This window comes from Trachemys scripta, chromosome 1 (assembly GCF_013100865.1).
Source record: "Trachemys scripta elegans isolate TJP31775 chromosome 1, CAS_Tse_1.0, whole genome shotgun sequence".
NCBI classification, from domain to species: domain Eukaryota; kingdom Metazoa; phylum Chordata; order Testudines; family Emydidae; genus Trachemys; species Trachemys scripta.
Window position 1 is genome coordinate 88,931,574 of NC_048298.1, and position 13,480 is coordinate 88,945,053.

Sequence of the window (13,480 nt, forward strand, 5' to 3'; positions counted from 1 at the left end):
GGTTGTCAACTTGTCCTTTGAGAAACAGGTTTACCCACTCCCCAGACTTGTCTGGTAAACACACTTCAGTCATTATTTCAGCTTATGTTTATAACTTTACATATAATGTTGCTACAGACATTTTATCATGATATTATTGACCAGCAAGTTACTAGTTTTCAAATGATACCTTACAAGGCATATTTAGTACACAAAGGTTATTACAATCGCATGTAGGGTATGAATACAGGGGTGCATTTCACCACACACCTTCCCACCCCTCCTCCTTATAAGAATTGAGCAGCTTTATCTAGTGACCAGGGAAGGTCTCCCTTGAAATCATACACCCAACAGCCTTAGGAGGGGGTAACCAATGGTCCCTAAACCCAACCCTGGGAACTTTAGGAGGCTTCAGCTCAGTTACCCAAAATAGTAGGCTTGCTAATACCTGAAGAGTTTAAGAGCTTATCTGCATGGGAAAATTGACTGGGATAAGACCTGGTCAACACCTAAAACTTAGGCCTGTGAAAAACTGTACACTCCGTGCGACATAGTGAGGTAGACCTAGCACCCAATGAAGATGCAGCTAGGTCTAACAAAGAATTCTTCCATCAACAGCCTCTAGGAGAGATGAATTAACTACATGGACAGCAGGCGCTGAGTGGGACTGGCAGCCGGGACCCCGGCTGGCAAGGGGCCAGCAGCTAGAACCCCAGACCGGCAGTGGGCTGAGTGGGGCCGGCGGCCGGGACCCCAGACCAGCAGTGGGCTGAGCGGCTCAGCCTGCTGCTGCTCAGCCCGCTGCTGGTCTGGGGTCCCGGCCCTACTCACAGAGTGAGTACCTACCTTCTCCCTGGTTTTAGCCCATTTTCTTCCTCTCTCTCTGCACTGAGCTGAGGGTGGGAGTGCACTGAGCACAGGGCTAGGGGTGAAGGAGCAGGCTGGGGGTTGGAGTGCTGGGTCTGGCCAGGAGCTAGAATGAAGGCGGAGGCTCAGGGTTGGGGCAGGAGGTTGGGGTGTGGAGCGCTTACCTGGGCAGCTCCCATTTGGTGCGAGGGGTGCAGGTGGGAATATGTGTGTGTGGGGGGTGCAGGAGCTCCCATTTGGTGCTCAAGATGGGGATGGGGATATGGGGGGTGCAAAAGTCTGGGCATGGGGTGTGTGGGGGCTGGGTATGTGGGGGGGTGCAGGAGTCAGGGCATAGGGTGTGGGGGTGCTGGAGTCAGGGCTGGGATTGTGGGGGGTGCAGGGGTCAGGGCAGGGGGCTGGGGGTGTATGAGGGGGGGGTAGGGCGGGGAGCGGGGTGGTAATTGGGACTCCTGGGCTCCGGGAAGGGGCTGGTGTCTGATGCTCGGGGGAGGAGTGCTGGGAACGAGGACTCTGGATTCCTAGGTTTCCAGCTGGGCTCTAGTTGTTCGAGGGGGTGGGGGGCAGATGGAGACTAGGGCTCTTGACTCCTGGGTTCTGCCCTCAATGCCGGAGGGGAGCGGGATCCAGTGACCTGGGGTGGCGAAAGAGGCGCGACCCAGCTGTTCCCAGAGTCCAGCAGGCGGCGAGCCGCAGCCTCCAGGCTCAGGTTCGGGCTGTGGGACACAGCCTGCCCCAGTACAGAGCCGAGCTCATCCCGGCACTGGGGCGCCAACCCCGGGGCAGCCTGCCTGAGTCCAGGGAGCGGGGCCAGCTATGCTCGGGGCAGGCGGGTGGCGGAGTTGGGACCCAAGACCCTTCCCCACTTACAGGCCTCACGGGCGCTGCGACTCCTGTAGGGACGAGTCCCTCTTCTTGTTCCCGCCGGCGGGAATACTTCCCGGACACGCTAACCCGGAAACACAACCTCCTGCCCAAAGTGACAGAGGTCAGCAAAGCATGTGCAAATGCCGGCGGGAAGGGCGGAGAAGAGCGGGCCGGGCAGGATTTTTAATGGCATGCTGCTGCTGCCGGGGACCCCGGCAGGCAGCAGCGTGCCATTAAAAACTGGCTTGCTTGCCATCTTTGGCACGCATGCCATAGGTTGCCGACCCCTGGTTTAGATCATCAGAACTGGCTTTGTCTAGACCTCAGGAGCACAGCGCAATTTCCACTCTAGTTTAGCTCTGGCAACTAGAGTTCCCCCCTTGCAGTTTCAATTCTTTACTTCTTGTCCTAAAATTGTTGTACAGAATTGCCGTATGCTGTTTTAATGTGGCAGATATACTAGGTGCTGCTGTGGTTGGTGAAGTGATACTTATATAGGTCCTTCACTGTCTGTGTAATGCTATGTATGTGCAAAAATTCGTTCTTGTTACCTACAGTGCTTAACCAGAAGCATATCTAATTACTAGGGCTCCATGTTTGTCACAGAGGTCATGGAAGTCACGGATTCCATGACTTTCTGCAGCCTCCGTGACTTCTGCGGGGGCCAGTGTGGCTGATCCCAAGGCCGCCCAAGCAGCTGGCTACAGGGCCAGCTGCTCAGGTGACCCCGGGGACAGCCACACCGGTCAGCTACTGGGGCACCCCTGCAGCCAGCCGCTGCTCGGGCAGCCCCTGGCAGCTAGCGGCGGTCGGAGTAGCCACTTCCCCAGGCAGCCCCCCAGTGGCTAGTGCAGCTGGTGCTGGCGGTGGTCCTTGTGTGGCCGGTGCAGCCACTGCTGGCGGCCCTTGGCAGCTGGTGCCACAGCTGACCACGCCTCCTCAGCAGCAGCCTCCCCAGGATCTCCCTCCCCTACCCCCGGCAACAGCCCCCAGCGCACACACCCAGCAGCAACCCCCTTAAGATTTAGTCTGGGGTATTTATAGTATAAGTCATGGACAGGTCACGGGCAGTGAATTTTTATTTATTGCCCATGACCTGTCCATGACTTTTACTAAAAATACCTATGACTAAATCGTAGCCTTTAGCTTTGTTAGTATAATTCATATTCATTATAACTGTTCATCCTTTTTAAAGAAATCTAGTTTAATCATCATACTAGATAGCATATAATGTATTGGATCTGTGGAATTCACAGTTCCCAGAGGCTAAGTATTTCCTTACATTTCTTCTAAACGGACCTGCCATTCATTCCATCAGCTGACCCCTTGTTCTCACATGATGGATCAGTTCCTTATTTTTGTGCTGTCCTATTTATCTACAGTAAGAGCAATTCTTCCCCTGTTTTACGAAAGTAGTCATGTAGAAGCATTTTTAATCGGTGAAATTAGTTATTCCTGTTAGAAAAGGTTACTGAAGCAACATTTTAAATAATTTTACATATCATAAAACGAACTGCAGTTAGGACCCTTTATATTTTAAGCATAAAATTAATATGCTCTTCTATAGTACATCCACCTAAGATCAAACACTTACAAATATATAGTGAATTAAGATGACAACACACTTGAGAAGTACTATGGGTAAATTAATACTATTTTATAGATTAGGAAACTGAAGCAAAGTAGGAAAAATGTTAGGGAAGGTCAGATAAAGTCTATGGCAAAATGAGGAACAGAATTTAGATCTCCTGACTCCCAGTTCCATGCTTTAAATGAGGAGCATGATGTTCCATGAACATTTTAGTTTTAAAAGAGAAAGTTATAGCCATATACATGTCCTCAACATAATAATGAGAAACTCTAGAGTTCTTAAAGTACAGATTTAGACACAAAAATATGCCTGAAGTACAAGAATCAGATTGTGTTGAAGTAATGTTGCAAGCTTGTACGAGTTTGAGAGATCATTACACATAGGGCATCTCTTCTAAAAAGTGTAAATTTATTCAAGTTCTAGTTGGATAGAACTTGGATGGGAAGGTGGATTTCTTTCTTCCCTCATTATATCTCATTGCATAATCCCTATAATTATGGTATTTAGGCCTGAACATGTACATACACATTTTCCACTCAAAGTCTTGTATGCTAATGTTCCAGTGGCAACTGGTGATTTTCGAGAACAGGTAAACGGAAGTGTCAAGAGGTATAGTCCACTAGAGATAGTTTACATATACATTAATAAGAGTTGTATTTTATTTCACTATATCTCACACAAGGGGAGAAAAGAAACAACAAAATTTAATCTGAGAAAAAAAAATTATGATCACTTATTTCTAACAAGTCAATGCAGGTGCACAATGGTAACCACCCATTGTGGTTGCAATCTGTGCAATGGCACAGATTGCAACCCAAATAACCTCTGCATGGCAGTCCCAGAGGCCCAGGTCAAACTGCAGCCCTAGCTGGGATGTGGGGGGAGGGTGGGTGAAGTTGGTTTAGTCACAGGAGTTTAAATCTAACACACACACACTGCAGAACACCCGGGCCCAGAGAGGGGAGAACCGAGGCCAGCACAGACAGGACCTGGCTCACTAGCAGCAGGTTTGCAGTCTGCCTCCGAGGGGCTCGGCCCGACCCCTGTCCCCTCTGGGCCCCACCTCGCAGTTCACCTTGTCCTCACCTTGAGCAAAGGCCACTGCCCGGCTCCCCCGGGCGTGCGGAGGGAGCGCAGCCGGGGTGTCACCTCCCGACAGCGGAGTCCGGGCTGCCCCCGCCCTGCAGGGACCCCGCTCCCCAGTCGCTATGGGAACAGGGCCTGGGCAGGCGCGAGGGACACGCTGACCTACAGGGAGAACCAGGACGCCCCGCACTCAAACCGCCACCCCAAGCCTCCCACCTACAGCCGGCTCCCACCGCCACGGGCCGCCCAACTGCACCCGGCTCCCCACCACCGCACCCCGCTCGCCTTGCGGCACTGTCACCTGCAGGCGAGTCGCCAGGACACAGTACGGCGCCATTTTGTTCACTGACAAAGATGATGTCGCATTCTAATTACGTCACGCGCAGCCTTTAAATAATGTCCGAGAGTGGGCGTGGCCTATGCCGAAAAGGCGGGGCCAAACCCCAGAGAGGGCGGGGCTCCGGCAAGGGACTGAGCCTGTAGAAGGAGAGTGGGTGGGGTTTGCAGGTCCTGGAAGGAAAGTATCCCAAGCAGTGGGGACGCGTTATCCGGCTTAACAGAGGGGACTCTGGGGCGGTCTCAGGGGAGAAAGTCGTGGTCTAAGGGTGCTTTATGCACGCGGCTGTGGAGTGATTTAGCATTTGTCATTGGGAAGCTTGGGCAGCTTTGTGAGAAAAGATCACATAGACCCTGCCAGGACCTGGGGGTGAAAGGTCAAGGGTGAAAGGACTCAACGGTGACCACGCGACTTAACTCGCGCGGTGACGAGAAATGGCCAAACATCATCCGGACCTGATCTTCTGCCGCAAGCAGGCGGGAGTGGGTGAGACCCGGATGTCCCTGGTTCCCTCTTTCCCGTGTCCGTTGGGTGGGGGATCCCGACACTGTCCAGGGTCACCTCGGCCTCCGCGCGGGGAGGGGCGGAGCGTCCCCCACACCCGATCCCGGCGGGGAGGGAGGGGCACTTCGGCGAGCGAGTGGGGCCCGAGTGCGGGGGGCACGTTGGCAGCGGGTGGGAGGGGCACCAGTGGGGGAGGAGGGGCATGTTGGTAGCGGGGGCACGGGACACCGGGGGGAGGGGAGGACGTTGGTACTGTGGTACCAGGATGAGTCTGGGAGTCAGAGGGACCCAAGTTCTGTTTCTGGCTCTGCTACAGACTGGCTGTGTAAGCCTGGGAGGAATGTTTCTCGCTCCCACCCCCTCCCCTTTATGAAGTGCTTTCTGGCTGGGAGGTGTCCTGTCAGTGCTGTGGGTTGTTACTAACGTTGGGGTGACTCCCACAAAAACGCATCCAAAACACTTTTTAGAAACAGTCTTGTTCTCCCATTTACCCCAGTCACCTGTCCTTCTCCAGGTAGGCCAGGGCTCTTGGCCTTGTGCCTCACCTGTGTGCTCCAGCATGCATGTTGTGTTCCCATATAACCTAATGCCTCACTGTGTGATTGCCAGCTTGTGACCCACAAAGAACATAAGAGTCTGTTATTGTAATTCTATATTTGTAGATTGTTTTCTACATTAGTTGCCTCTTAAGTGGCCGGTTTTAAATACTTTTAATTGCACCTCAATTATTAGAAAAATGAATATAATATCTACTTACTCAACAGACTAGTTTGTATGCTTAAGCAGTCATAGTTGCTCACGTTAATGACCAAATATCTTTGCTCTTTACTCCTATTATCCTGGTAGTGCCAAGAGAACAAGTGGGAGAATATTTTATCATCAGAACTGCTGATTTCTTTCCAATTGTAGGGCCAAGTTCTGCCCTCAGTTAACTGTGCAATAGATGGTGTAACTGAGGACAGAAGTTGATTTGCTAAATCTATATAGTGGTGATGGGGCATGAGAGAGAAAGAGACTAGCTTGATTCTTGGATCTAGAGCTGGCTGACTCAGGAAAAAAAAAATCTTTGCTTGCAAGTGCAAATTTGAACTGTTCTTGCTGAGACAAGGGAAACATGGAAACCTGGGTGCTGTTTTTAAAGAATCATTTTTCAGCGTAGAACTGTACTTTTATGGTGAGAGGCCTAACTCTATCTGAGATCTACTCTTCCAGCCTGGTGGGTATCTATCTGCTCAGTGGTGACTGAGTCTTTGCTGTGGTGGTCACTAGGGTATACAACTCTCTATAGCTTGATACTTACTGTAGTCATCTACTAGTGAGACAAGGTGGGTGAGGTAATATATTTTATTGGACCAACTTCTGTTGGTGAGAGAGACAAGCTTTTGAGCTTACACAGAGCTCTGCTTAAGGAGAAGAAGAGCTCTCACCAACAGAAATTGGTCCAATAAAAGACATTACCTCACCCACCTGGTCTCTCTAATATCCTGGGACCAACATGGCTCCAAGAACACTGCATACATTCATCTACGGTATTATTTATTTAAATTTTTTTTTTAATCTTATAGACAAATGGTAATACTTTTTTCAATTAATTCAAATAACATCCTGAACATGACCTGAATATGCTAGTAGCCTTCAAAATCAAACATAGACTTAAAACAAAATAGTTGAAAATAATTTTGTCTCTGAAAACCTCATCCAGCTCCCATTAATGCAATGGAAAGTTTCTGCCATAGCCTGTGTATTGGGCTCTGTTATTTCCCTGCTCTTGCTAATACCTGAAGCAGTGTAGCGAATGCAGCGCTGTGCTGGAAGTGTGAATGGTGCCATTGAATGCCTCATGGGGAACACTGAACTCTATGCTCTGGTCTTGGCAAATGTATGTCTAGAAGGATGCTTACTGTTTACTATTAAAATGTATGTATTTGCTATGTTAAGGCTGCCGTTGTACTTTGTTAAATTAGTTTAGATTTTAAACAGATTTTTTAAAAAAACATTAATTCACTTTTAAATTGCAGTTCACCTATTTAAAACAAAAGTTTTATTTGAATTGTCTCTGTCAAAAATAATTTTCTTTTTTCTGCTTTACTTATTGCAGCTATTGGAAGACTGTGTGAAAAATGTAAGTATAACATCTGCTTGTGGTGTTTTTGTGAGAGCATTGTTGTGTGGTTAGAGTACACAGCTGGGATTTAGCCTGGATTTTGTTTCCAGCTGTGCCACTGATTTTTTGTGTGTGTAAGCTTGGACAAATCACTCTTTGAAATGGGAAAACCCACATGGGTGTTGTGAGGTTAAGTTGATGAATATGTGGAAAGCACTTTGAGAGGCTTACGTGGAAGATGCCATACAAGCACAAAGCATTACGGTATGTGTCATGGAAAAGTACAGGGAGAGGGTCCTATCTGTGGATAAAAAAACAGGTTTGTGGCCAGAGTTTAAGGAATTGGGGTTGTACTGATCAGTTCATGATGATCCACTTGTATTGCAAAAAGATAACTTGGTAATTTAAAAAAGAAAAAAATCCATTTTCCAAAAATGCCTGTTACATAGTTTGATAAAGGCTCAAGTCATAATTCTGAGTGTGGGAAATACACAGCAAAAATTATCTGAAGCTAGGACATGTGAAGAGACACAGAACTAAATACATTCTTCTCCTACTATAAAAGAGGAGACTTGGGAGAATGAGAGGGTATGATCGGTCCTTTCATGGGCACAGTATAAATGAAATAAGGGTGTTAGCCTGTGTCTCAGAAAATAGTGGGAAAAGGAGCAAAGGAGGGAGAAATTTAGGGCATGGCTACACTTGCAAGTTAGAGCGCATTAAAGCAGCCCCGGGCACCCTAACTCCTGACGTATCCACACTGGCAAGGCACTTAGAGCGCCTGGACTCTGCAGCTGGAGCACTCCTGGTAATCCATCTCCATGAGAAGCATAAAGCTTGCTGCGCCCTGGCTGAAATGCTGACATGATGCATTACTGCACTGTGATTGGCCTCCGGAAATGTCTCATAATCTCCTGAAGTCAAGTGGCCGCTCTTCTCATTGTTTTGAACTTGGCTGCAGACATGCAGATAGTCCCTTTCAAAGCTCCATTACTGACAGCCAGCATGCTTATCTGCTCTGGGACAAAGCAAACCATTACTGAGGAGTGTGAGTGTGTGTGTGTGTGTGTGTGTGTGAGAGGCGGGGGGAGAGGGAGGTCAGCTGCTCTCTGAACTTACAAGACAGCATGCTGACACACTCTCTGCCCCCTAAAACACTCTGTCTCTCCCCCCACATACACACAACACACTCCCTGTCACACACCACCACCCCCAATTTGAAGCACATTGCAGCCATTTGCACACTGGTATAGATCCACAATGCACTGCTCTTTGTGGCGTTGTAAGAGCTGCTAATGTGGCCATGCCCGTGTGCTTGCAGCTGACAGTGTAAACACATGGCAGCGTTTTCCCTGCTGCGGTCTCCAAAGGCTGATTTAATTCCCAACACTCTACATCTGCAAAGTGTAGCCAAGCCCTTAGTCTGACCTTAGGGAAGCGTTTTACGAGTATATGGTCAGTGGAATAGATTCCACAGGAAGTAGTTGAAGCCTCATCACTATGGAGATAAGAATCCTTAGTGGCGGTAGGGATTAGATGACTCAAGGGGACTGGTAATAGGATATGAACCTTTCAGCTCTTGGTCATTAATTTGGATATAGTCCAGGACACTACAGACTGTCACTGGCATTGATGACTATATGGCATCTGTGAAATGAATTGTTAGGTTTCATTCAATTCTTTGTGAGGTTTCCACATCACAGAAATTGTTGTGGCTGTCTACACAAATTCGCCCTCTTTTTGGCCCTCTCAGAAGTCAAGGATCATGAAGACTGAACCTCCCTTTTCATCCTTTGGAGGTAGTACTCTAGTCTCATGTTTATGTGGTGGTGTGGGAGAAGCTTGCACTGCTGCTGCCCATGTTCTACCTCTCCTGTAGTTAAAAGACTGTCTGGTGCTGTCAGTTCAGCAAATTCTCACAAGTGCTAAATTTCGTCAGAAAGTTTAACGACACAGCGGTGGGATGATGTAATGAAGAGTTTTGTAAAATGCTGGCTGAGCAGAGTGCTGGCCCTCCTCTCTGATTCTGATTGCAAAGCAAAAAGACTCGAAAATGAAGTTTTGCAAGATACTGGCTCTTCTACTTGCTCATTCACTTCAGAGAAGTAAAATGGCTTTCATGTGTCAGCGAGAAGGAATTTCCTAGCTCAGTCCCACTATTTTAGAGTGTGTGGGGGACTTGTTTGGATAGGGAGCTATCCCCTCTCGGTGGGAATGGTGGAGAAGGAAACTCTTTAGCTAAGGACTGTGCTCTATTTGTAGGTGATGGTAAATGCGTGATCTGTGACTCATATGTGCGACCCTGCACACTTGTGCGCATATGTGACGAGTGTAACTATGGGTCGTACCAAGGCCGCTGTGTGATCTGCGGAGGTCCAGGAGTCTCTGATGCCTATTACTGCAAAGAGTGCACCATCCAGGAGAAAGATGTAAGTTGGATGCAGTGCCTCAAGATTGTCTTTCTGTCTCTTGTTGAACAGATGTTGTTTTTATTTAACAGTCATGCTTATCTTTAAAGGCAGCTGTGGTCTTGTGGAATGAGCATGGAGCTGCGACTTGGGACACCTGAGCTCTAGTACCAACTCTGCCACTAGCTTGCTATGTTACCACGAGGAAGTCACTTCACCTCTCTTCCTCTCTTTTATGCATCTGGGGATAGTGGTGCTTACCCACCTTTGTAAAATGCTCTGAGATCTACAAATAAGCCCTGTGATATTTCTCTCGTGCCTTTCATCCCACAGGACTGAAAAATAGTTTACAAACTGCATGTATGTGATTCACTTCATCCATACATTGCCTGTAGCATTACCACTTAAGATGTTATCTTACTAGGTCTCACAAGCTAAGCTTTATCAGGGTCAGGTCACTAGCTTAGAAATTCTCAAATGCTGCAAAAAGCATGTGACTACTCCAGTCAACACTGAATCAATGGCCCTGTGTATGTGTGGTGCTGTAGGACATCCAGTACTGCTGGTGTTTTCCTCTGGGTTAGACAAAAAACAAAAGTCATGGGCCACTTGTAGCCATCAAAATCCCGTGGGGGGGTTCATAAGAATATGGGTTATGGCTCTGGTGTCCTGACCAAATTCCAACTCCGGTAATTGCACTCTACAGACCTAAAACTCCTTTTCCCATTTTATTTGGATATTAATTTTTTACTGCTGTGGGGTGTTATGTACTGTTGGTAAACGTATTCCAACCTAGAAGTGGCCTCTTTCTAGTGGTCCTGTTCCCTTATGTTTCTGTAGCAGGGTCCCATAGTGCTTAATGACAGTGGTGTGAGAATGATCTCTGCACACAGGAACACAGCCACCTTTGAGGTGAAACATAGCAGTATAACCATGTACAGCAACACTACATGCAGTTAGCGCAGGATGTGAATGAATGAAATGAAACAGCAGGTGGAACTTAGAGACAGAATGCAGTGATTAAAGGTGGACACCCATTTCCTGTGGAAAAGTGTCTTGCGGGTTTTTTTTTTTAAATGAACACGAATGATCAGGACCACAGTACTGCTTCTGCAGATAGAGCTCTGTGTCTGAAGCTTTAACACTCCCTTAGTTTAGTCAAATGAGTTAATCTTACTTTCCCAAATGCTCTACATTCAGCCCCAGACAGAGTCAAGAGGAAGGTACTTCCATTAGAATGTGAAGCAAGAAAGCAAAAAATGGATGAGATGGGCTGGAGGGAACATCCTTCATGTAAAGGGGAAAGGTGCCTGGTTCCTGTTTTGTGGGGGGCGCTGGTTCCACACATGCCCCATTTGGGGCTACAGGCCAGGGTCATGCCATGTCATCCTGGCAAGCTGTGGGTTTCAGGGAGGGTTTCTTTCTTGGGGATAGAAGTATGAGCATGTGCCAAATCCTTTTGGGGGGGTGGAGGAATGAACAGACACCTGTAATGAAGCTGACAGGTTTATCACAGATGCCCTAAATTGTGGGAGGGAAGGTTTGGAAGGGCCCCACCTTGGAAGTTCAAAGTGAAACCACAAGACAAGAGCTAGAGGCTGGTTGGTGTAGGCATATATGTGGGTGTGGTGGGAAGGGAGAGGAGAGAATGATTTAATTTTTTCCCCTCTTCTATCTCTGCTCTCCTGCCCATCCCACCTCTTCTTTCCTCCCCCATAACAGCAAGTTTTGGTGCCGCAGCTTGGGTGCGGTCTCGGCAGTGGATGACATCTGCCCAAAGGCTTTCTCGTCTAATCCACTCAGGATTACGCAACAACCAGGAACACGTGTGCCAATGCCCACTGGGCCCCTCAGCACAGCACAGATGCCAACTCCAGCAGCAGCATTTTGCCCTCAAGAGGCGCACAGATGCCAGGCTGAGTGACCCATGGGCAAACGTTCTCTGGCGTGCACATGCACATGTCCCATTATCAGGGAGGGTTTTGGCTCATGTTCTGATTTGTATTTAAATTTTTCCATCTCCCATAACTCACAGCTGCACCCTTGATTTATTCTCCCTAACTTGCTCCACTTACGTCTGGCTTTCCCTCCAGCTGGTAGGACTGGGATATGGAGGCCTCCCCACATACGCTTGCTATGAGTACCCTTGTACCTGCAAAATGGGCATGTGACCTTTACAGTGAATCAAGTTCTATTCTGATGTGTCTAAAGTGTGGTGAATCTGGGAGTTGCTTTGGCTGCAGGAACTGAGGGCACAAGGAATATGTGTTGACACCTAATGGAAGTAGGTTCCTCTTAACTCAGGGTGGGGAAAGTTGTTCCCCTTGCCCTCATAAGTCATGTCATAAATCAGCTTAGAAGGATCTAGACTCGGGGCACTATACATCTCTTTCATTAAAGTGATTATGTTATTCAAACTGTTCTCCATGCTCCCCTGAGGAAGAGAATGCCCTAGTTAGTGTTAGCAAGGCTTCCCTCCTCCCCTCCACTTTCTCAGTTTTGATGGCTGGAGCCAATGGAGTAGAAGGGAAGTGTGCCTGCACGGGTGTTTCCAGGAGGTGTTTTTTGGGGTGGAAGATAGTGGTCACTCTTCATGCCCCACTCGAGCCTGTTCTGCTCTAACCATGTCCTTTTCTCTCTGCATGTTTCCAGAGGGATGGCTGCCCTAAGATAGTCAATCTGGGCAGTTCCAAGACAGATCTCTTTTACGAGCGCAAGAAGTACGGCTTCAAGAAGAGGTGATTGGCCCTTGGTGCTGCTGTACCTGCTGCAGGGTTGGGGAAAGGGTCTTAAAACATCTCTGGACTTCACTGTTATTGAGAACCAATTAATCTTCTCTAAAATGTTACAAATTAAACTATGTGTGGGGGTGGGGGAAGAAACAAAATCAACTGGGGATTAGAACCTGATAATAGCTGAGAACTGCAGATGGCGAAAGCAGGCTACTGACTCTTGCCATCTCTCAAGCGTGGCTACTGTCTGCCATACGGCTCTGCAAAATGCCTGGTGGGCAAGTACTTACATTCTAAGGGGATCTGCTCTCCTATCAAGGTGTTGCACTGTTTTTACACGTCTTGCCCACTTTTGGAATCGGGGGGTCACCTGCAGTGCTCTCCTTTCCATGCTCTCCCTTTCAGTTGATAAGAAGTCTTCTCCCCTGGCCACACCCCCAAAGTCTGAGGAATGAGTTCAAATTGCCGACCCACCGAAAATCTCTATGTATTGTTATACAGGGAGACTAGCATGCTCATGACTGATGCCCTTTTCATATGAGCACAACAATTACATGTCCCTATGTTTTCTTCAACCGTTTAACCGAAGGCCCTTTCTGTAACTACCTCTGCAAAATGTAAACCAATAAAGTTTTTTTTTTTTCTTTTTCTAACAAGGATTTCTCTCTAGTTCATCCCACCCATCGTCCTCCCAGAGTTTCCTTTTATAAGGTGATTGGGACACTAAGAACTTGAGTTGCCAAACTAGAAATTAACAATGAGCCATCTGTTCTCTGATAATGGCCAGTCATGGCTATGCTGACCTCTCTGTGAGATGCTTTGGGGAAGGACCGCTGTTTGCTTTCTCACCCCAGCCATTGATAATTTTTTGTCCTGAAGCAGGAGGTTGGCTCGCTTTGTGTAACCCTTGCCTTTGCTAATGTGTCTGGATGTTGTTTCACCATGCAAACATCCAATCCCTTTCTAAAACCTCCTGAGCTGCTTGACTCTATCCTGCTGCAGGAA

At 47.9% G+C, this 13,480-nt stretch overlaps 2 protein-coding genes across 2 annotated transcripts in view; one reads left to right on the plus strand and one right to left on the minus strand.

Annotated features, from left to right (window-relative positions):
• The window catches only part of ACO2 (aconitase 2), a 31,253-nt gene extending 26,477 nt beyond the window's left edge, over positions 1-4,776 (minus strand). The window contains exon 1 of the mRNA XM_034775355.1: positions 4,692-4,776. Within this exon, the coding sequence (XP_034631246.1) occupies positions 4,692-4,727 (36 nt within the window). The 5' untranslated portion in view covers positions 4,728-4,776. The remainder of the gene's footprint in view (positions 1-4,691) is intronic.
• Positions 4,777-5,075: 299 nt separating this feature from the next.
• On the plus strand, positions 5,076-13,134 carry PHF5A (PHD finger protein 5A). The gene is made up of 4 exons (XM_034775444.1): positions 5,076-5,213; positions 7,330-7,353; positions 9,598-9,764; positions 12,396-13,134. Exons 1-4 carry the CDS (start codon positions 5,162-5,164, stop codon positions 12,483-12,485), a joined length of 333 nt encoding a protein of 110 aa, XP_034631335.1. The 5' UTR covers positions 5,076-5,161; the 3' UTR covers positions 12,486-13,134.
• Positions 13,135-13,480: the final 346 nt, after the last annotated feature.